This window comes from Equus quagga, chromosome 14 (assembly GCF_021613505.1).
Source record: "Equus quagga isolate Etosha38 chromosome 14, UCLA_HA_Equagga_1.0, whole genome shotgun sequence".
NCBI classification, from domain to species: Eukaryota; Metazoa; Chordata; class Mammalia; order Perissodactyla; family Equidae; genus Equus; species Equus quagga.
The window spans coordinates 16,961,326-16,983,014 of record NC_060280.1 but is presented as its reverse complement, the minus strand read 5'-3'; the positions used below and the strand labels follow the sequence as shown (position 1 = coordinate 16,983,014).

The window sequence follows — 21,689 nt, the reverse complement described above, 5'->3', positions numbered from 1 at the left end:
GAGCTTCAGGGCCAGAAATGAGAGCTGTCAGTGTGCTGGGAGCTGTGTGCAGCTGCAGGAAAAGGAAGGTGGGTCAGAGAGCCCCAGGGAGAGGCATCAGCATCATCCAGGCAGACCAGATGGTACGACTTCTGCTTTAGGGGCTGCCCCTCCGGACACGGGCTGTTTCTCTGTACTGTTGGTGTCACTGCCTGGGAAAAATCAGACACTGGCCCCTCCGTCTGCCTCTTCACGATGCCCACCCCCATCTTTTCATGGCACCGACTCCAGCCCTTTGCACACATCATAACAGAAGTTTCCCAACCCCTAGATTGAAGAGGAAGTTCCTCGTTACCCTGTGGCACCAACAAGAAAGTCACAGAATAGTCCAAAGTTGAGACACATTTCCCGTCGTCTTGGTTATGCAGCTGCATCCGTGCTCCCCTCGCTATCTCTGCACCCCAACACCGAGGCAATAGACGTGACTGAGTGAGAGAGGCAGGAGGTGAGGATTCCCGGAAAATGCCCACACAGGAGAACCGTCTCATTTGCTCTTGGGCCACTGCCTGCTTCTTATTGAGGTCTCCTGACCCGGGACAGCTATGCGAGTTTCCTTCTGGTATGTTTGATTCCACTGATCCTTATCTGTGAACATACGCACAAACCAGGAACAGAAAAGGCCTGTTTTGAGGCATGAAAGTCATAAGGCTCTTCCTTCTGGTTTTCACAATAGCATGTGCCTGAAACAGGATATTGTCTTCAGGCTTGGGGACAAAGAAGGGTTGCTTGGGCATAAAGGTTCTACAGGATGGTATTTTTGTTTTGGGAGGGTGTCTTTTTCCCTGATAGACCTTAATGAGTACATCTTACACTGACCTTAATCTAGTCAATTAATATTCATTAAGCAGCAACGATTTGATTTGCTTCTGCTAACTGCTGAGGTTAGGGATAGAGAAGTAAATGTGTCAAAGGGAGGCCCTCAGGTGACTCCCAGCCTGGTTGCACAGAGGCCTGTGGGGTATCAAGTGGGAGTTAGGAAAGAGGGGGCATTTTGAATGAGGCCTTATGGGAGGAGCAGAATTTCCACGAGACGAAGACAGGGAAGAACTTTCTCATCAGCACAACAAAAATGTTGCTGGTAAGCTCCTGTGGATTTCGGTGTGAGCGGAGGGAGAGTGTTGTAGAGACAAGGAGCGCATGGGTAGGTGATCATCAGATTTGGTTGAGCAAATGATGTGTGGCTACAAAGAAGATGAGACCCAGCACCCAGATCTTGGTTTTTTTGTTTTTTTGAGGAAGATTAGCCCTGAGCTAACTGCTGCCAATCCTCCTCTTTTTGCTGAGGAAGACGGGCCCTGAGCTCACATCCGTACCCATCTTCCTCTGTTTTACATGTGGGACGCCTACCACAGCATGGCGTGCCAAGCAGTGCCATGTCCGCACCCGGGATCCAAACTGGCGAACCCCGGGCCACCGAAGCGGAACATGCGCACTTAACCACTGCGCCACCAGGCTGGCCCCAGATCTTGGTTACTAACTCCATTCTCCAGTAATAGAGTCCAGGGCTTCTGGAGAATTGGCAGACTCCAGGACAAGAGCAGGACATATAGAAGGTGAACCTGGAGCATCTTGCAGTGCCAAAAAGAGGTGCTAAGAAAAGAGATATTTTTACGGGGCAGCATGACGAAACTGTCAGGATCAGCTTGAAAGAGCTCCCAGTGGCCAAAGGTGGAATAATTTGAGCAAAAAAAAATGAATAACAATAGTATTGGATTATCACCCAAAAGCTAAAATTAATATTTATAAGTCCATATTGATATAAATGAAGAGCTGAATAAATAAATGAGGGAGAAGAGACAACTCTTCCTTACAGAATAAATAATTTATGTCGTCACACAACCCCTACAAGGAGGCAGAGGTTAACTCCCCAGCCCATGCGTGGACCTCATTCAGTGACTGGCTTCCAGTGATGAGGGTATGGGATGGGAGCAGGCAAGCAGCGTCACAGAGGAGGGAGCTGGTATAGACACTAATTTGGCCAAGTGATCAAAGTTAATGTCACCAGTGATAAGTCATATTGATAGCATGTACCTTGATATGTTGTGATGAAAAGGGTACTTCACCTCTGGGTCTTCCTTCCCAAAACCCATAACCCCAGTGTAACCCTGAGAAAAACATAGGAAAAACCCAATAGTCCTCAAAACTGTCAAGGTCATGAAAAACAAGGAAAGTCTGAAAAACTATCCTAGAAGAGAGGAGACTAAGAGGACAATGATGAGTAGGTGTGAACAGAAAAGGACACTAGGGAAAAACTAGTGAAACCCAAATAAAGTAGGGAGTTTAGTTAAGAGCCATGTACCAATACTGTTCATTAGTTGTGACAAATGTATTGTAGTAATGTAAGATATTAATAATAGGTGAAACTGGATTCAGGATATGTAGGAACCATCTGAACTGTCATTTCAGGTTTTTTTATAAATCTAAAAAGCATTCTGAAATGAAAAATTTATTTACAGAAAAAAGATGAGGCCCCATTATGGGGGACCTTGAACTAAGAACTTTAGATATTGGTGGGCAGTGGTAACTGCTGCTGGCTTGTGGGCAAAGCAACATGATCAGAAATGGGACTTTAAGAAAATAACCTAGGGGCTGGCCCGGTGGCATGTTGGTTAAGTTCATGCACTCTTCTCTGGCAGCCCAGGATTCACCAGTTCAGATCCTGGGCGTGGACCTGCACACCACTCATCAAGCCATGCTGTGGCAGTGCCCCATATACAAAATAGAGGAGGATTGGCACAGATGTTAGCTCTGGGCCAATCTTCCTCACCAAAAAAAAAAAAGAAGAAGAGAGAAAATAGGAGCAGCAGAGCAGCAGGAGGGTTGCTTAGAGGCAGTGGAGGAAACTTCAGCAAAGCATCTCCTTGTCAGAAAATAGTGGTATTGAACTAGAGGAGTGCCAATATGGATGGGGAAAAGCTTTAGGAGATCCTAGTGATGTAGGGAATGAGCAGCTAAAGTAACCCAGGCTGACTCTGACTAGTGGGTGTTGAGTGGAGATGACTCCATGAATCCCAAGAGGAGCAGCATCCTGAAGGGTTCAACCATATTGGTTTTAAGAGTCACTTCCCCATACCAAGAAGTACATAGGCTGAAGTAGCAGCTAAGCCAAAACTGAAAGAGGAATGAAGAGAAAGATGGGCGATCTGAGTTCCAGTCTTAGTTCTACCACTAAAACATTTCTCTGCAGTTCAGGTCACTTGTCTGTAAAACCAGAAAGATGGCCTTTACTACCTTACAGCTGAGCTGTCCGATACAGTACCCACTAACCACGTGCAGCTATTAGAAGTAATTAAAATTAAAAGTTCATCTACTTAGTCACACCAGCTACATTTCAAGTGCTCAACAGCCAAACGTGTCTAGTGGCTACCATATTGGATAGTGGAGAAATGAGCACTTCCATCATAGAAGAAAGTTCTTTGGGACAGCACTGCTCTAAGGTCTTCCTGCTATAGCCATCGTTGATTCTAGGATAGTTGAAGATAATGTATACACTGCTATTCTTATACGGAAGGAGGCATTTTCTAGTCTCTGAAAAACTCAAAAACTGGATGAAAGTCTTTTTGCTGTTATTCTTTTGTTTTTAAGTAGTAGAAAAGCTCTCTAAAATGTCTTACTAAGTAAAACAAAAAGTGTGATGCAGAACTGTGTGTTAAGGGGCACATCTATTGCTTGAGTATGTGGAGAATAACCTCTGGTAATAATCACAATAAACTGTCATTATAGACTGGGACTGGGGAACTTGGGACTACAATGGAAAGAGGGGACTTAATTTTCACAACTTCAATTTTTTCCATGTTTGCATATTATCAATCTTATAAAAAGTGGTAGGGTGCATATGTAAATTTCAGTAGCAAAACTGAATTAATCTATTAGTATGTGTCAAATAATACTTGATACATTTCAACAGCTATCTCAAATGAAATAGATAGAAAAGGAAACAATCTAAATATAATAAAGACCATTATACGAAACCTAACAGTGAACATATTAAATAGTGAAACATCAAAGATATGGTATTAGGAACAAGTCAGAAATGATGGCTGTCACCACCATTATCAGTGTTTTGGGTGTACTAGTTGATATAATAAGGTGAGAAAATAGGTTTTCCTGTTCAACATTATGGCTAACTAGAGGTTCAGGCAGATCGTCTTGGTATTGCATGCTTTAAAAATCTAGACAAACCTTTAAAATATGTTTTCATACTGCATGGCTAAACTGGTATGGAAAGGAGGGAAATTCTTCTGATGCCAAAAACAAGGAAGTGTAAATCCAGCGAGATACATGTTAATTCCTAATGGCCAATAGCCTGAGATGTAATGGGTCACACATATAGGATCAACAGACAAAGCCTAAGTGGAGTCTCAGCAGGAAAGGGGGTTGGATCAGAGACCCCTGAATAAAGCCAGGGTCTCTGAAGAGCAACACTTTCAGTAGGTAAACTAGAAAATCTTGTCCCATAGAGAGAGGCAGTGATGATAAATGTCTGTCTCAGCCTTGGATATGAGTGGAACAGATAAAAGAAAAAGTCTGCCATTGATAATTCCTTATCAGATGTCTGTACTCACACAGATTTAGGGGTAGGATTCACACTACTTATTTGGCTTTAAAAGCCCCAAACTGAAAATGTAGTTAAAAGTGGTCCCAGGTTACTAGTGCTCCCCAAGGCAGAAGCGAACATATGTTCTTTTAGAGGAATGAACTTTAACCGTAGGCCACAAAGAACTCCCAGAGATAAAATTCCAAGAAAAATGAGCTCAAAATCATAAAACACCAAACACATGAGAAACAAGCCACCATGAGCATCGACAGAAACAGCAAACTGTAGATTCATCCCACAAATGCTATAGATACTAGCAAATGAATAGTTATGGAATATAAAATATGTTTAATATGTCAAAATAAAAGTTTAAAAAGACTATTGAAAGGATGATAAAAGCATATGTAACTATCAAAATCGGACAGGTAGATGTGAAAGCAAACCAGTAAAACTTCTAGAAATGAAAAAATGTAATAATGCAATTAGAAACGTCAATGGATTAGACATAGCCGATGAGGGAATTGGTGAACTGGAAGATGGCACTGAAGAAATTACCCAGAATGCAACATAGAGAGACAACAACAGTGTGGAAAATAAGAAAGAAAATTAGAAGACATAGAGATTATTCTACAAAGATCCAACATATGACTAATTGGAATTCTAACAGGAGAAGAGGAAAAGAATGGAGTATTGCAACATTTAAAGACATAGTGAATGAGAATTCTCTAGAATTGATGAAAGATATGACTTCTCCAATTCAGGAAGCTCAGGGAATCCTAAACAGGATAAATAACAAGAAATCTATAGTTACACACTTTATAATGAAACCTAAGAACACTGAAGACAAAGAAATGAGTAAAAGCAGAGAGAAAAGATAGATTACCTATAAAAGAACAACAAACTGAAAACTGTCTTTCATCAGGAACAATAAAAGCCAAAAGATATTGAAATGAAATCTTCAAAGTACAGGAAAAAATCGTCAACTTATAAGTTTATACCCATAAAAAACCCCTATTTTTTGAAAAATGAAGAGAAAATGAAGGCATTTTAAGCAAACAAACTGAGAGGGCTTACTACCAACAGACCGTCACTAAGGAATTCTAACAGATGTGCTCTAGGAAGAAGGAAAATGAGGGCCCAGCCCCGTGGCCGAGTGGTTAAGTTCGTGCGCTCCCCTTTGGCAGCCCAGGGTTTTGCCAGTTTGGATCCTTGGCGCAGACCTAGCATCTCTCATCGAGCCATGCTAAGGCGGCGTCCCATGTAGCATAGCCAGAAGGACCTACAACTAGAATATACAACTATGTACTCGGGCACTTTGAGGAGAAGAAAAACAGAAAAAAAGACTGGCAACAGATGTTAGCTCAGGTGCCAATCTTTAAAAAAAAGGAAAAGAAACTTGATGACACAAAGTGAGTCTCAACAAATTATTTTACAGACCAAATTCTCTATGATGCAGTAAAAAAAATTTTATTAACTAACCCTCCCTATAAGTTTGGAAAGAAAAATATAATAACTCAGGAATCGTTCATACTGGAAAAAGTATTTTATATATGCTAATTCTTTGAAGGGTGTTTACATTAATATAGTATAATATTTATGGCAACTGTGTTTGTTAGAACATATCAATTCTTCTACCATTCAGAGTAATTGAGTTTATTCTGCCCTGTCTTGATACTTCAGAACATTTTGAATAGTGTTTCATTGTTTTCTAAAAATAATCTCCCCCAAGGCATATTTGGGTGCTAACTTCAAAAAGAGCTGAAAGATTCACAAAATAACCCTACTGAGAAAATTTTCTAAATAGCATCCTATTTCTAAATTATGCCTACTACTTTATAGGAAGTTAAACTAACTATGAACAGTTTGCAGCACTATGGAAACATACGGCAAACTATTTCCTGGAAGGATAAAATTTCAGCAATAGAAAATTTTCATAGAGCTAGCTGAAATTAGCCCAATAAAGAACAAAAGAGGAAAACTAGGAGTCTTGAAAAAGAAATTATCTTTAAATCCTTAGCAACACTGAGTGAAATTACTATTTAACTATAGGAATATTCGAGTGGATCTCTTAAATCTTAAGGGGTGAATATTTTTAAAATAAAGTAGGGGGTAGGAATTGCAGAAGAGGTTCTCAAATAAATCTTTTGTTTTAAAATGTCATAAAATTGAAATAATATAAGTTTAGAAAATAGAGATAACCATGTCTTAGCTTATTTGCATACCTAGAGAATGCTAAAGACTCAGATAAACAATACTAGAACTAATAAGGGGGTTTGGTAAGATGACTATATTCAAGAAGAAAATCTTTAAGGAAATAGCTTTTCTTTTTATCAGCAATAATCTGTTGGTAATACACACATACACACAGAGGATGTTTATTGCAACTTTATTACAAATAGGAAAAGAAGTGAGATATACTCTGACTACATATCTACTGGGGAATGGTTGAATAAGTTATAAGTCCTATAGTATATTATGCAGTTTAAAAAAATGAGTTATGTTGATATGTATTGACGTAGAAAGATACTCATGACGTCTGTTTGAATGAGACATGTATCGTATAGGAACTAGAGAGGTAATAGAAAAGATCAGTGAAACTAAGAGCTGGTTTTTTGAAAAGATAAGCAAAATTGACAAACCTTTAGCTATAGTCATCAAGAAAAAAAGAGAGGACTGAAATAAAATCAGAAATGAAAGAGGAGATGTTATAACTGGTACCTCAGAAATACAAAGGATCCTAAGAGGCTACTGTGAATAATTATATGTCAACAAATTGGACAACCTAGAAGTGGATAAATTCCTGAAACATGCAGCTTACCAGGACTGAATTGTGAAGAAACAGAAAATCTGAGCAGACTGGGTAGTAGTAAGGAGATTGAATCAGTAATCAAAAACCTCCCAACAAACAAGAGTCCTTCACTGGTAAATTCTACCAAACATTTAAGGAAGAATTAATACCAATCCATCTCAAACTCTTCCAAAAAATAAAAGATGAGGAAACACTTCCAAGCTCATTTTACAAGACCAGTATTACCCTAATACCAAAACCAGACAAAGAAGCCACATGAAAACTACAAGTGAATATGCCTGATGAACATAAATGCGCAAATCCTCAGCAAAATTTTAGCAAACTGAAAATAACAATACATTAAAAGGATCATACATCACAAACAAGTGGGATTTATTCAGGGATGCAAGAATAGTTCAACATCCGCAAATCAATCAATGTGATACACCACATTAACAAAATGAAGGATAAAAATCATATGATCATCTCAATAGATGCAGAAAAAGCATGTGACAAAATTCAGCATTCGTTTATGATTAAAACTCTCAACAAAGTGGGAAAAGAGGGAATATACCTCAACATAATAAAGCCCGTATGTGACAAGCCCACAGCTATCGTCGTACTCAACAGTAAAACGCTGAAAGCTTTTCCTCGAAGATCAGGAAAAACACAAGGATACCCACTTTCACCACTTTTGTTAAACATAGTATTAAGTCCTAGCCAGAGCAGTTAGGCAAGAAAAAGAAAGAAAAGGCATCCTAATTGGAAAGGAAGAGGTAAAAAGTGATTATTTGCAGACAGCATGATATTGTATATGGAAAACCCTAAAGACTCCATCAAAAAAACCTGTTACAACTAATAAAGGAATTCAGTAAAGTTTTAGGATACAAAAAAAATCAATATTTAAAAAATCCTTTGTATTTCTATATACTAAGTAACAAGCCAACAGAAAGAAAAATTAAGAAAATAATCCCATGTACAATTGCATCAAAAAGAATAAAATACCAAGGAATCAGTTTAACCAAGGAGGTGAAGGACCTGTACACTGAAAACTATAAGACACTGACAAAAGAAATTGAAGAAGACGAATACATGGAAAGATATTTCATGCTCATGAATCGGAAGAATTAATATTGTTAAAAGTTCATACTACCAAAAGCAATCTACAGATTCAGTGCAATTCCTGTCGAAATTCCAATGGCATTTTTCACAGAAATAAAACAAACAATCCTAAAGTTTGTATAGAATCATAGAACACTCTAAATAAGCAAATCAATCTTGAGAAAAAAGAACAAAGCTGGAGGCAACACACTCTCTGATTTCAAACCATATTACAAAGCTATCGTAGTCAAAACAGTATGGTATTGGCATACAAACAGACACATAGATCACTGGAGCAGAGTAGAGAGCCCAGAAATAAACCCATGAGTATAGGATCAATTAATTTATGGAAAAGGAGCCAAGAATATACAGTCTCTTCAATAAGTGGTATTGGGAAAACTGGACAACCACATGCAAAAGAATGAAACTGGACCACTATCTTACACCAGCTTATCTTAGACTCAAACATAAGACCTGAAACGTTGAAAGTCCTAGAAGAAAACATAGGCAGTAAGCTGTATTGGTGATGATTTTTTGGATTTGACACTAGAAGCAAAAGTAAACAAGTGCGACCACATCAAACTAAAAAGCTTCTAAACAGCAAAGGAAACCAACAAAATGAAAAGGCAACTTACTGAATGGAGGAAAATATTTGCAAATCATATATCTGATAAGGGGTTAATATTCCAAAATACATACAGAACTCATGCAACTGAATAGCAAAAAAAAACAATTTGCTTTAAAAATGGGTAGAGGATCTGAGAACTTTTCCAAAGAAGATATACAGATGGCCAACAGGTACATGAAAAGATGATCAACATCACTGATTGTTAAGGAAATGCAAATCAAACCTACAATGAGATATCACCTTGCACTATTAGAATGGCTATTATCAGAAAGATAAGAAATAACAAGTGTTCGTGAAGATGTGGAGAAAAGGGAACCCTTGTGCACGGTTGGTGGGAATGTAAATTGATGCAGCCACTATGGAAAACAATATGGTAGTTCTATTTTTAATATTTTGAGGAACCTCCATATGATCCAGCAGTTCCACTTCTGGGAGTTTATCCAAAGAAAACAAAACCATTGGCTTGAATCTGCACCTTCATGTTCACTGCAGCATTATTCACAATAGCCAAGGTATAGAAACAACCCAAGTGTCCATCAATAGATGAACGGATAAAGAAGATGTGATATATATACACAATGAAACATTACTCAGACACAAGAAAGAAGGAAATCTTGCCCTTTGTGACAATATGGATGGACCTTGAGGGCATTTGCTAAGTGAAATAAGACAGACAGAGAAAGACAAATACTTTATGATTTCACTTATATGTTGAATCTAAAAACAAACAAAAAACTTGCTCATAAATACAGAGAACAGGTTAGTGGTTGCCAGAGAAGTTTGGGGGAATGGACAAAAATGGGCGAAAGTGGTCAAAAGGTAAAAAAATAAATAAATAGTTATACCCATATGTAGTGACATAGAAAGATACTCATGATATATGTTTGAATGGAAAAAAAAAGCAGTAGCAGAAAAATGTGCAAACTGTAATCTCGCTTTCGTTAACGGAGACAGACAGAAAAAAACCTCTTTCTGTTGTGTGTGTCTTATGAGCATGAAGAGATGCACCTAAAATTGTTAATAAGGGGTACTTCAAGATATTCTCTCTACTCAAATCTACGTGACACCAATGTCAATGCCTAAAATAAAATGTCCAACAACAAAACATTATAAGAAGATAAATCCAAAGCATACTAACCAAAGTGAAAAAAGTAAAGCAGAATTACGTTTTCTAAAGAATTAGTAATGCAAAAAAAAAATAAAATAAAGCAAAGCCATAAAAACTCTTCTGAATAAGCAACGCCAGATGCTAAAAAAACAGAATTTTTTTTTAATTTTAGGAAGAATGGCTTATAATTTTAGTATCATGGACTACTTAAAAATATTGGTGAAAACAGAGAAACAGTGAGCGTTCCAGTAGGTAATGTGTAAAATGCATTTTTAAAAAATGAGAACAAAATGGACATCAGTGCAACAAAAACATATTGACCTAGAAAACAGATACAGAGACCCACGCTATTCATTCTAAGAAGTCCAGTGTCAGAAGAAAATTATACATATGAAAATTCATGGGCAATGATATAATACAACAGGGCTAGCAAAAAAAGTGTTCCTCCTGCTCCCACTCCTTCCATCCTCACCTCCCCAGCCCACTCCTGAGACAGTTGTCACTAATGTATCTCAGCAGTCTTTTCCTCTGAGCCAAGATAAGGCTTCAGAAGTTTCCTGAACCTAGAGTTTGGGCCCAGCCTCTACCAAACTACCAAAATTGTAATTGCAATGTAAGATGACAACAACTTGTCATATCTTCAGTAGGAAAGGATCCAAGATACGAATTCACAGCCTAAGAATGGAAAAGGCACACAGGGTCTCTTCAAGGTTTGACATTCAAGAGGAAAACATTTAGATATATGCTTGTTAAATCCCTGAACTTTAGAAATAAAGAATGATGGCCTCAAGCAACTAAAGGGAAGAGAGAGATTAACATTCAGGCCATCACAGATAAGAACAGCTGGAGACCATCCTATGAAGGTTCGGAAAAGAATTCCAAAATCCATCGAACCTGCAGAAATTCCTTGTCTGGCAACCTCATCTGCAAAGACTTACCCAAGGCGCATTTAACTTGGATAAGCTACAACTATTGAAAAATAAAATAAATAATGTAAGCAACCCTTAAAAATGGGGAGAAAAGACGTTTTAAACATGTCTCAGAGTCCTATCAATCCTTGCATGAGTTGCGGAAAGTGAATTAGGTGGATCCAATAGCAGACAACATGTTTCCCTTTGGAAATCCAAAGTTGTTCTTTTTAAGAGGTAAAAATGTAAATCTAGACTAAAAAATGATTAGACACTTTTTTGCCTTTAAGTGTCAAGGGGTTGTGTCGTTGCAACAAGAACCACTGATTTTAAAACACATCCTTATGTAAGTGCCACTCAGAAAAAGAAAAAACACTTCAATTAAACTGTTACCCAGTGCTTTCTGATTGCTTAGAATTTGGACTTTCCGCTCTTTGAAAGTGTTCAAGTAGGCATACTGAGACATGGAAGTGACCTCACTACGAAGAGCTGTGACCAAGTTCACGCACAGGGAAGCAGTGATGACTTCTTTCTTCCCCCTGGGTGACGGCAGTTGTAGGATGCCATCAATTTTAAGACACAACCTGATTTCAGGGATGTTAAAATGTGGAAAAAATGTGCACCTTCGAATTGATGAAATAGGACACATGAAACAAGTTACCTTCCAGGTGGGTTTAAAAGAAAAGAAGGTGCTTAAAACAGATAAACGTGATCTGGCATGACATGTATTGTACTGCAGGAATGTACAAAATGCCTTAGATAAGGACTTGACCGCTGCCCAGGGGAAGCATGAAAGGCATTCCAAGTGGGGCACAGAAATGACCTTGGAGAAGGCAGAGTTGAAAAGAAGAGAGAAAAACCCAGAATGACAGAACAGAGTTCAAATTGTGACAGGCTGGGTTAAAGGCCCCACTTCTGCAGTCGGGATCTTATAATTTGGAGATTCAAGACACAATCATGAGGTCTTCACAAAACTGGCGCTGCCAGTGCCACCATCGGACAAGGGCGGGGAGCACAGTGTCCCTCACGTTATAGGTGCTCAGTATAGATTTGTTGAGCGAGTGAGTGAATGTGTGAGAGCGTGCGTATGGGTGAGTGAATAAATGAGTGCGTGAGTTAGGGTTGTCTGTGGCTGAAGATAACAGCTGGTCTCTTTTCCCTTCTCACCCCAGAGAAGCTTGAGAGCGAGAAGCTGAACGTTGCCGAGGTCACCCAGTCAGAGATTGCTCAGAAGCAAAAGCTGCAGACTGTGTTGGAGAAGATCAACGAGACCCTGAAACTTCCTCCCAGGAGCATCAAGTGGAATGTGGACTGTGAGTTTTACAAAGGGAAGTGAGACTGTTAAGTGACGCCTGTGTCCCTACCATGGGGTTTCCCCATGAAGCCACCAGTAAGCTGGCAGGCCCTGGGTGCGTGCAAACCCATTTATCTTTGAGTGTGAGGTGCCCTTCCTCGGAACGAAAACTTGTCATGCACACTGTTGGGGAAAATAGCAAAATGTCGAAATCCAGTGTGCCTTTCTGTAAAAGGCTGTCTGTAGAGGTTGGAAGGGGAGGGAAACTGATATTCACTGAGCTACTTCAGAATCCCAGCACAACCTTTTGAGAAAGCTGTTGTCTCCAGCTTGTGGAGGCTTCAGGAAGCGGAGATCCCTACGTTGGGGCAGCTGAGAAGCTGGGGGGCAAGGATTGGCTCTGTTCCAAAACCCACACCCTTGCTCTCACCCACTTATTTTCCAGAAGGAGCAAAGATATGACTAAGATTGTAGGCACTGTATTTCAAAATGCAGGTTTTCACAGCTAATACAGCTCAAGGGACTCAGAAAGTATAAACGGTTCATTCATATGCTGTCTCAAGGGCCTGGGTCTAATGGGACTCAATGAGTCCGTGTCAGAATCAACGTCAAATCAGCAGATTGGGTGAATCCAGCAGCAACAACATATTTCCCACGGGAAGTCCAAAGTTGCTTTGTTCTTTGTAACTGATAAAACTATGGATTTAGGTTATGGTTTTGCCCTTAAGTATTAAAAAGTTAAGTACTATACCTTACTGCATCCAACTTGTACAACTTAAAATGCACATCTCCACAGAACCCCCAACCCCCGAAAAAAAACACCTTTCAAACTCGGGAAAGAAAAGGGAATCTTCGCCCGTCATTGTAGGGCCCCAGTAGCTGCGAGCGACTATCTCTTCAGCAGGTTTCTAACATCCGACATTGGAGGCCGGACGCCAAGTACCCGCTTTAGGAGAATTACACCTTTGCACAGCGTGACCAGCTACCTTGCACGGCGCTGGGCACAGACATCCTGTGTCGGGCAGGGGGAGACACCTGAGCACGGGAGGCGGGGAGACCAGGGCTCTGGGCCCCAGATGCTGTCCCATGTCCCAGGAATGCGCAGAGTGTTCAGTGGGGGAGAGAAAAGAGGCTTGATCTCTAGTTTGGGAACTGGATCTGCATTTTGGAAATCCTCAATCGTCATAAGCACTAAAGTCCTCTAATGAAGTCCCCTGCTGAATGGTGTTTGACTCTATTTCCCACTCCTTTGATGAATATGGGCCATCTCCATGTAACCCTCCAAACACAACAAAACAAAACGTGTTTTAACTTATCGTGGAACCCTGTTTGGGAAAGACTGAGATAGAAGAATGGAATTTTTAAAGCCACACCAGGACCACTGTCTTCAATGGCTTTGAATGATTTGGTTTTGGTTCATGTTCACTTTCATTTTTGTAGGAAAATGCGTATGAGTAAAATAATCACTCATATTACCACTCTTCTCTGGCTATTTTTGTTTTTTGCTCACTACTGTCCATATCAGTGCATATTTTTACTTGATGAAGTCATACACACTCTTGTGTTTTGTTACTTTCTCATATTGTATTATACATATCTTCTGTATTCCCATGTAGTCTTCGTAGTTATAATTTTTGGTAGCTGCTCTGTCTCATGGGGTAGATAACCCATAGATAACTTAAACCCTTTGTTGACGTTCATCCTTTTAGGATGTCTGCCAGCCTACTGCTAATATCAGGTAGTACGAAGTTGAATGTCTTAGGTTGTATCTCTTTTTGCTTCTCTCAAATTATTCCCGGCAGATAGATTTCCAGAACTCAGATGAATTTCTAGGTCAGAGGGAATGATTATCTTGGTGGCCAGCTCCTTGCAATGCCTCCGGGCTTTGAGAAGCACTGGGCCTGTTTACAAGGCAGTGGTTTATAGGGAATGTGGCAGGCCCCACTCCTGGGGAGGCTCCGACCACTCCTCTCTGAGCTATCTTCCCTGGCTGCTGCTGAGGACGTGGCGTCATCTTGCTCATCAGGATACAGGTGGCCGGGACAGCTGCTGACTCACCAAGGTCCTCGATCCAGGACTTTAGGGAATTCTTCCTTTCTCTTTTTTTTATTCACAATAATAATTGTTATCATTGAAAATTTGGGAAATACAGATAAATTAAAAGAGATTTAAATAACATCTAATGTATTTATGACGCTTACTGTATCCCTTGTACTATTCTAAACACTTTACACATTTTGATCCTTGTACTCAGCACTCAACCATCTGACGTAGGAATCCTATTATCCTCGTTTTACAGATGGGAAAATCAAGACATGGAGAGGTTAAGAAACAATGAATGCAAGCTTCATGAGGGCAGGGATTGTCTCTTCACTAGCCCTAGAACCTGGAAGAGTAGCTGGCACATACTAAGCACAGTAGTATTTGCTAAAGGAGTGTCACTGTCCAAGGTCACACAGGTAGTAAGTGGTGGAGCCAGGGCTGAGACCCAGGGAGTCTGACTGCGTGGCCTGTGGGCGCTAAGCCTACACATTCCGCCCCCGTAAGCTGCCCAGCCAGAGACAGGCATTGTCAACCTTCAAGTCGTGTGTGTGTATGCTTATGAGAAATAAATAGATCCATAAATAAATAAAATGTGTAGACATACTTTATATGTAAAATATACATATTTACTTTTAGAAAAATGAGATCAACCTGTATATGTTGTTTAGAAGATGTCTTTACACATCATTAAATATTCTTCTATATGTCACTTTTATTGTACAATATGACATAGTATGGGTGTACCATAATTACTTCTTTAGGATAGATACCTAGGAGTGGTCGTTTTAGGGCCAAAGGATATGTACAATTTTAAGGTCATAATACATACTGTCAAGTTGTCTCCAAAATAATTATGCCAATTTCTGTTTCTACCACGATTCACGTTGGGAGGATTGTTTCTAACTTGGCAGCTCCTTTGAAACGGTTTTCCAGCCCTAGGGTGACGCTTCCGAGTCTTGGCCCTGCTCTCATTCTGCACGTTTCCATCCTGACTTGAGCACAGGAGCACAGAGGCCCTGGCTTCTGTCTAGCATCAGGGAGAAAACTCCCAGGAGACATGTTGAGAGATGGCGGGAGGAGGGTACCCAAATATGCAAAAGTTGTTAGAATTTTTCTTAACTGAAGAGATAACATATCTTTATTCTAAAGAAAATTTTGAGATAGGAAAAAAAAAAACATCTTTCCGCTCTAGAATAACTATTTTCATTTTTTTTTTATATTTCTTTCCAAGCCTTGGCCACAAGTACATGCTTGTGTGCATGCATGTGTGTGCATCCATATGTGTGCATGTGTGTATGTGAGCATGTGTGTATACATAGATGTATATGTATGTACATAAACACGCATGTACAAGTATTTATACACATGTGCATATCCATCCATATGTATATTTATATTATTTCTATTGTTTCTCTTTAACATTACATTATTAATATTTATAGCTACATTGTCTTTTTTTAACTTTTTATTGAGATTATGATAGTTTACAACCTTGTGAAATTTCACTTGTACATTGTCAGTCGTGTTGTAGGTGCACCACTTCACCCTTTGTGCCCACCTCCCACCCCTCCTTTCCCCTGATAACCACCAATCAATTCTCTTTGTCTATATGTCTAGCTTCTACATATGAGTAGAGTGATACAGAGATTGTCTTTCTCTGTCTGGCTTATTTCACTTAACATAATTCCCTCAAGGTCCAACCATGTTGTTGTGAATGGGACGATTTTATCCTTTTTTATGGCTGAGTAATATTCCATTGTATGTATATACCACATCTTCTTTATCCAATCATCAGTTGATGGGCACTTAGGTTGCTTCCACATCTTGGCTATTGTAAATAATGCTGCAATGAACATAGGGGTGCATGGGACTTTTAGAATTGCTGATTTCCGGTTCTTTTAACAATGATTTTCAATGCATGCGAACTATTCCATTCTCTAGGCATACCATAATTTATTAAAGCAGACACTATTAAACCATGCTTGGCCCAACTTAAAGATTTGCAAGGGAAAACTCAGACATCCTTGATGAGAAGAACAGCAGCTGTGAGGGGCTGTAGGTGGGACTCAGGAACCAGAGTGCTTGTACTTCTTTCATCAGTTTTGTCTCATGGCTTTTAAAACAAAGGGTTTCTCTGCATAATAAAAAAAAAAATTTGAAAGCCACTGGTCTAAACCACCCTCTTGCTATTGGATATGTGTTTCCCAAATTTTTAAAAAATGATAATATATTACACAATAATTAATATCTTTGAACATGTAGCATATGTGTGTATGAGAGAGAGAGAGAAAGAGAGTAACTGTATAATTCTTTCTTTTGAAAAACTCCCCAGGAGGACAGAGCTCTCCTTGAAAGAGTCTGACGTCTGTGTGGTGCTTATGCTATAGCTCTGTATTGCTTTACCAAGGCAGTTGAAATAACAGACACTGTCATCAGTGTGTAAGAACAACCTCTGTGAGCACAGCTTTTCCAGCATTATATTTTATCATTAAGAGAGGGAGAGGTAGCAAATGTCCTTACAAGCCTCAGGGCCTGGACCACTGGTGTGGCACTTCTGATCAGAGGAGCAGAGCTGGATTTTGCCTCTGTCAGTGAGCGCACCATGTCAGTGGGTCAGTCCCATGCCAGGAGCCTTTTTTAAGGGTGAAACTAGTTGACAGTGCCCAAAAGCCCAGAACTGAAACCTTCTTCTGGAAGGCTAGGAGATGGGAGCCGTTCATCTGCCATTTAATGGTGATATTGCACTGCTGGTCATGGTCGGTGGAAAGCCTTCTTTAAAGTAGTGATGATAAGGAGAAACTGTAAAGAGTTCCTAAGGAATGTCTGCATCATTTCCTTTTCCTAGTGATTTTTCAAAGCTTCCGTTGCAGCAGACTCATTGATCCTTAGGCAGGCAGAGTGACACCCCAATAATGGGCCCAGTTCATGCTAAGTACACACAATGGGCATTTTTTGTTCTTTCCTTAAATGCCCCCTGCAATGAAGAGCCACGAGGCTGGTAGGACTTTGAAGGCAGGTAAAGTATCTGGTGAATCTTCCCTTTTCTGAGAAAGAAAGGGGAGAAAGTAGTGGTTTAATTGCCTAAGTGCCAAGCACTTTCTCATAAGTTCTAATAAAAAATATCAGCCATTCCTAGGCAGCTGCTATGTGCTGGGAGCTTTGCCTATATTATCTCTGGAAATTCTTACAACTGTATTTCTGCATAGGTACTGTTAGCCCCATTTGTGAAGTTGAGCAGATTGAGGCTCAGAGGCTTGAGTAGCCTACCCAGGGTCATGTAGGCAGTAAAGAGATGGTAGAGTTGTCAAGTCGGAACTCGAGCTCCCGCCTGCCTGACCCTGTGTCAACCCCATTACGTCACAGTCTTTTTCTCCTCTCATCTACTGTGAGAACTTCAACCTGAACAGTTGCCTAGCCTTCTCTAGCTTAAGTAGCTTAACATCCAGCACATAGCTTGGTAGTTATAGAAGCCAACTAGGTCATGAAGGTCTCCTCCCAGCTATTCCCCAAGAGGCATTTTGTACATTGACCATACATGGCACTCAAGAAAGCAACAAAGCCCTTTAGATGTCTCTCAGACCTTCCTCCGGGGATCTTAAAGCCCTGAACAAAGAAAGGGGTCCAGTGTTCGTGGCTCAGTGTCCATTTGTTGAGGGCCTGCCATGTGTAGAGCCTTGGGACAAGGGTGGTGGTTATAACCCAAAGAGTTCACAGTCAGATGGGAAGTGAGAGGGGGTGCAGAGCAGATGGGCTCATGGTATTAGAAGAGAGTCAACAAGAACATGGAGTGGCAGAGGGCTGATCTGAGCTCAGAATTCAGCCATGGTCAGGGTCCCAGTGGGAACCTTGGGTTAGAGTGGAGAGGTACTACACTGGAAATCTAGCGATAACACGACCCAAGAAGAAGATCCATGGGACCCGGCCAAGGACTGAGGGGGCCTAGGGTAAGGCCTGTGATGACCAAGAGTGTCCCCTGACCCACAGGGGTGGGATGAGAGGGGCACTGGGTATGGTCCTGCTGCACTTTGAATATCTGCTTATATCTGCCTAGAACCTAGAAGAAGATTCTCTAAGTTCTAAATCATCTTTTCTTTCAGCTGTTCATGCCAAGAGCCTGGTAGCCATCTTGCATCTGCTGGTTGCTCTGTCCCAGTATTTCCGGGCACCAATCCGCCTCCCAGACCATGTTTCCATCCAAGTGGTTGTGGTCCAGGTAAGAGAGATACCACTGCAAACACCTATGCCCTTTAAAGAGGTGTGGAGGCTGAGTTCCTGTGAGAGCTAAGGCACACTGTGGGGCTCATTGGAAGGACAGCTGAACGAAGGCTGAGTGTCTTTGGCTGTGCTCTGTGTTGGACGGCATGTGAGTGAGCTTTCTGGTGCGTGGGGCTTATCCCAGATATGTGTGCAAAGGGGGGAAGAGTGTGTGCTTGTGTATGGGATGGCCCTGCGTGGGCATGTGTCTGGGCTTTACATGCCTTTGTCAGGAGGGTGTCCGTGTGATGGGTATTTGAGGGTGTGGTGTGTGTGTTTGTGAGCATGTGTAGTAGGATTGGAGGGAAGATGTCTCTGTGTGTGTGTATGCCCTGAAAGTCATGCAGAATCATCATTTTTTGGTTAAATGATACACAGGTACTGGGAAGAGATGGATATCTGTGCACATGAGGCATGCATGCGTGCGTGCCTGTGTGTTTGAGAGACCCTGACTGGCCGTGTCTGTGTTGAGGGCACGGCTGCTTTTCACCCGCCCGGAGAAGTGCAGCTGGGATCTCAAGTCATCTTTTCCAGATTGTTGGATGGAATTTCCATTCACATATGGCTGTGTAATTTCCACAATGAGGGTGTGCTCTCGCCCCGTGACTATCTCACTCTGCTCCTAACCCCATTAGATGCTCAAATTTAATTTTATTTTCCAACTTTATGCCCGCTTAGCAAAAGGTCATCATTTTGTTTGCTTCTTTCTGTTCTTTTCCAAATAAACATGCTGCAAGGGAGAATTCCTCTTATAAGCAGCTTGCTGGGTATCCAGGGTTATCCAGGGTTCCAGAAGAGAGAACAATATGGCAGCTCTGCCATCCCTTGGTGAGAAAGAGCCATGAGGTCTGGGTAGGCCTTGCTTGGCCAGGCCAGGCCAAGCCACTTTCTGGGACAAAAGGTCTTTGAGCTGAGCTTTCAAGGATCAGAAGTTAATGGGAGGGGAGGAGGGCATGGGGGTGCTGCTTAATCAGTTGCTCAGTTACGCCCTGATGAAAAAGTATTTCTTATACACCTTCTGGGTACTTAACTTGCTGAACGTCAAGGGTCTGTGGTAGGAATATGACACCTTGGCCCTGTCTCTCAAGAGATAAGGCTACACAGAAGCAGCAGAGGGGCTATCAGAAGCCCATAGTCAATGTGTGTGGTTCAGACACTAAGTGCAGCTGACTGAAAGGGACGAATTGGCCTCATTTATTGAGCACTCAGCTGTGTCAAGCACGGTGCTAAGCATTTCGTGTCTGCTATGGCTATGTGGCCAGCCCATAGCATCCCGGTCCATGCATCTTCCTAGTGAATCCAGGCCATCTCTACTGTGTTATTTTTACCAATCAATAATGTGTGAATCCATTTCATTATATTTTTTAAAACTATGATTCTAGATTTGAACAGGAGGGGAGGTGGGGCTCCTATTTTGAAACAGTGGACCCTGCAAGCCCACATCTCATGCCTTATTTTGAGCTCAATTATAGGCCATCAGAAGGCTGTTGCTGGTTTAATTTCTCCTGTAGGCAGTTTTGTTAGCTTGAGGGAGGAAAGAGGATGCGTTTCATAAAATAGCATCCATGCCTGTCAGGTTTTATGGGGTGTTTTTGCTTTATCAAGTCAAACAGGCACAGAAGCAGGACTCAGAATTGGCCGTGAGTCACTGACCGAGCGAGAGAGAGCTCTTTAGGGAACAGATAATGGATCGAGGTGAATCAGGATGCTGTGCGAGGGGTTATTTAAGCCAGATTTCTTTTCCATTCTGTATAAAAGCATTTAATTCTGCATGAAGTTGAAGATGAGGTTTTACGTCTGTGAATGGCTTTATAAGACAAGGACACAGATTCCATTAGCCCCATGTGAACATTTTGCATATGTTGAAGCTGAATTTGGAAAAAGCCCGGATTTATCCTCACTGGATCTCCTTTAAATGTTATCTTTATTTTTTTCCCTTACTTTCTTTTTGCTTTGATAGTCCATTCTTCTTAATCTAATCCAGATACACTCTTGGCCTTTATCCAGCTTTGCCTTTCCTTCTGTAAAAGTATTTTGCAAGGACACTAGATGCTATGGCTATTGGGAATGTGAAGAGAAGGTTCTAGAAGTTTTGACAGGAGGGTCAAGAAGGCAGGTTTCAGTTGAGACACCAATGCTTGGAGGCTCCTTCTTGACAATCATCTCAGCTTTCATGGAAGAGGAATTTTCTCTGACAATTGCTTTCCATGCCCAGACCGTCTAAGTGTCTGGTAACTGACTGTGAAGGGACCTAATAAAATGAATCTCCCTCCTTAGGCCCATCTGAAGGTCTTCCTGAATCCTAACACTCCTGTGTTGACTCCCACGCCTGCACAATGAGCTTTAAACTCCAAACCAGCACTCGATTGATTCCCCATTGACTATTGGCACCCTCCTGCAAACAGCCTCCTGAACACATTTGTGCTCTCTTGACTGTGTCTTTTTGCTCGGGCCAGTCCTCCCACTGCAACGGCCTCTGCTCTATGTCCAGCCAAGTCCTATCCTTTAAGTTCCAGCTCAAGGACCCCTTCCCTTGGAAGGGTTCCCTGACCATCCCGGCTGAAAGTGCCTGCATTCAGCACCTCCTCTCTGCATAGGGTGACCATGTAATTTATTATCCATGACACTTTTGAAAATGAAAGGAGATCCTACTAATAACTGAGCTGGGATATCAGGCATAAACTCTGTTTTGGGGAAAGCTCACATACTGCTTCATCTATCTGATTTTACTCTTAAGTTCCTCGAGGCCAGAAACTATGACACACGTTCCATAGTATTTGCTCCAAGTCCAGCACAGGGGCTTGTACTTAGAAAGTATTGATTGATAAAATAAACAAGAGACAGGATGAATTGACGGGAAGGGTTGGGTGGATGGGTGGATGGGTGGATGGGTGGATGGGTAGATGAATGGCCCAGGCTCCAAATTGTTTGCCCTTTTCTCAGAGAGTAAGCTAGTTACCTGAGGACAGTACTACTTATTTAAAAGCTC

At 41.1% G+C, this 21,689-nt stretch overlaps 1 protein-coding gene across 3 annotated transcripts in view; it reads left to right on the top strand.

Moving 5' to 3' along the window:
* PARVA (parvin alpha) overlaps positions 1 to 21,689 on the top strand; it is a 146,530-nt gene that overhangs the window by 104,418 nt on the left and 20,423 nt on the right. For all 3 annotated transcript variants that reach the window (XM_046685190.1, XM_046685189.1, XM_046685191.1), the window contains 2 exons: positions 12,282 to 12,422; positions 18,544 to 18,659. In XM_046685190.1, the coding sequence (XP_046541146.1) occupies positions 12,282 to 12,422; positions 18,544 to 18,659 (257 nt within the window). The remainder of the gene's footprint in view (positions 1 to 12,281; positions 12,423 to 18,543; positions 18,660 to 21,689) is intronic.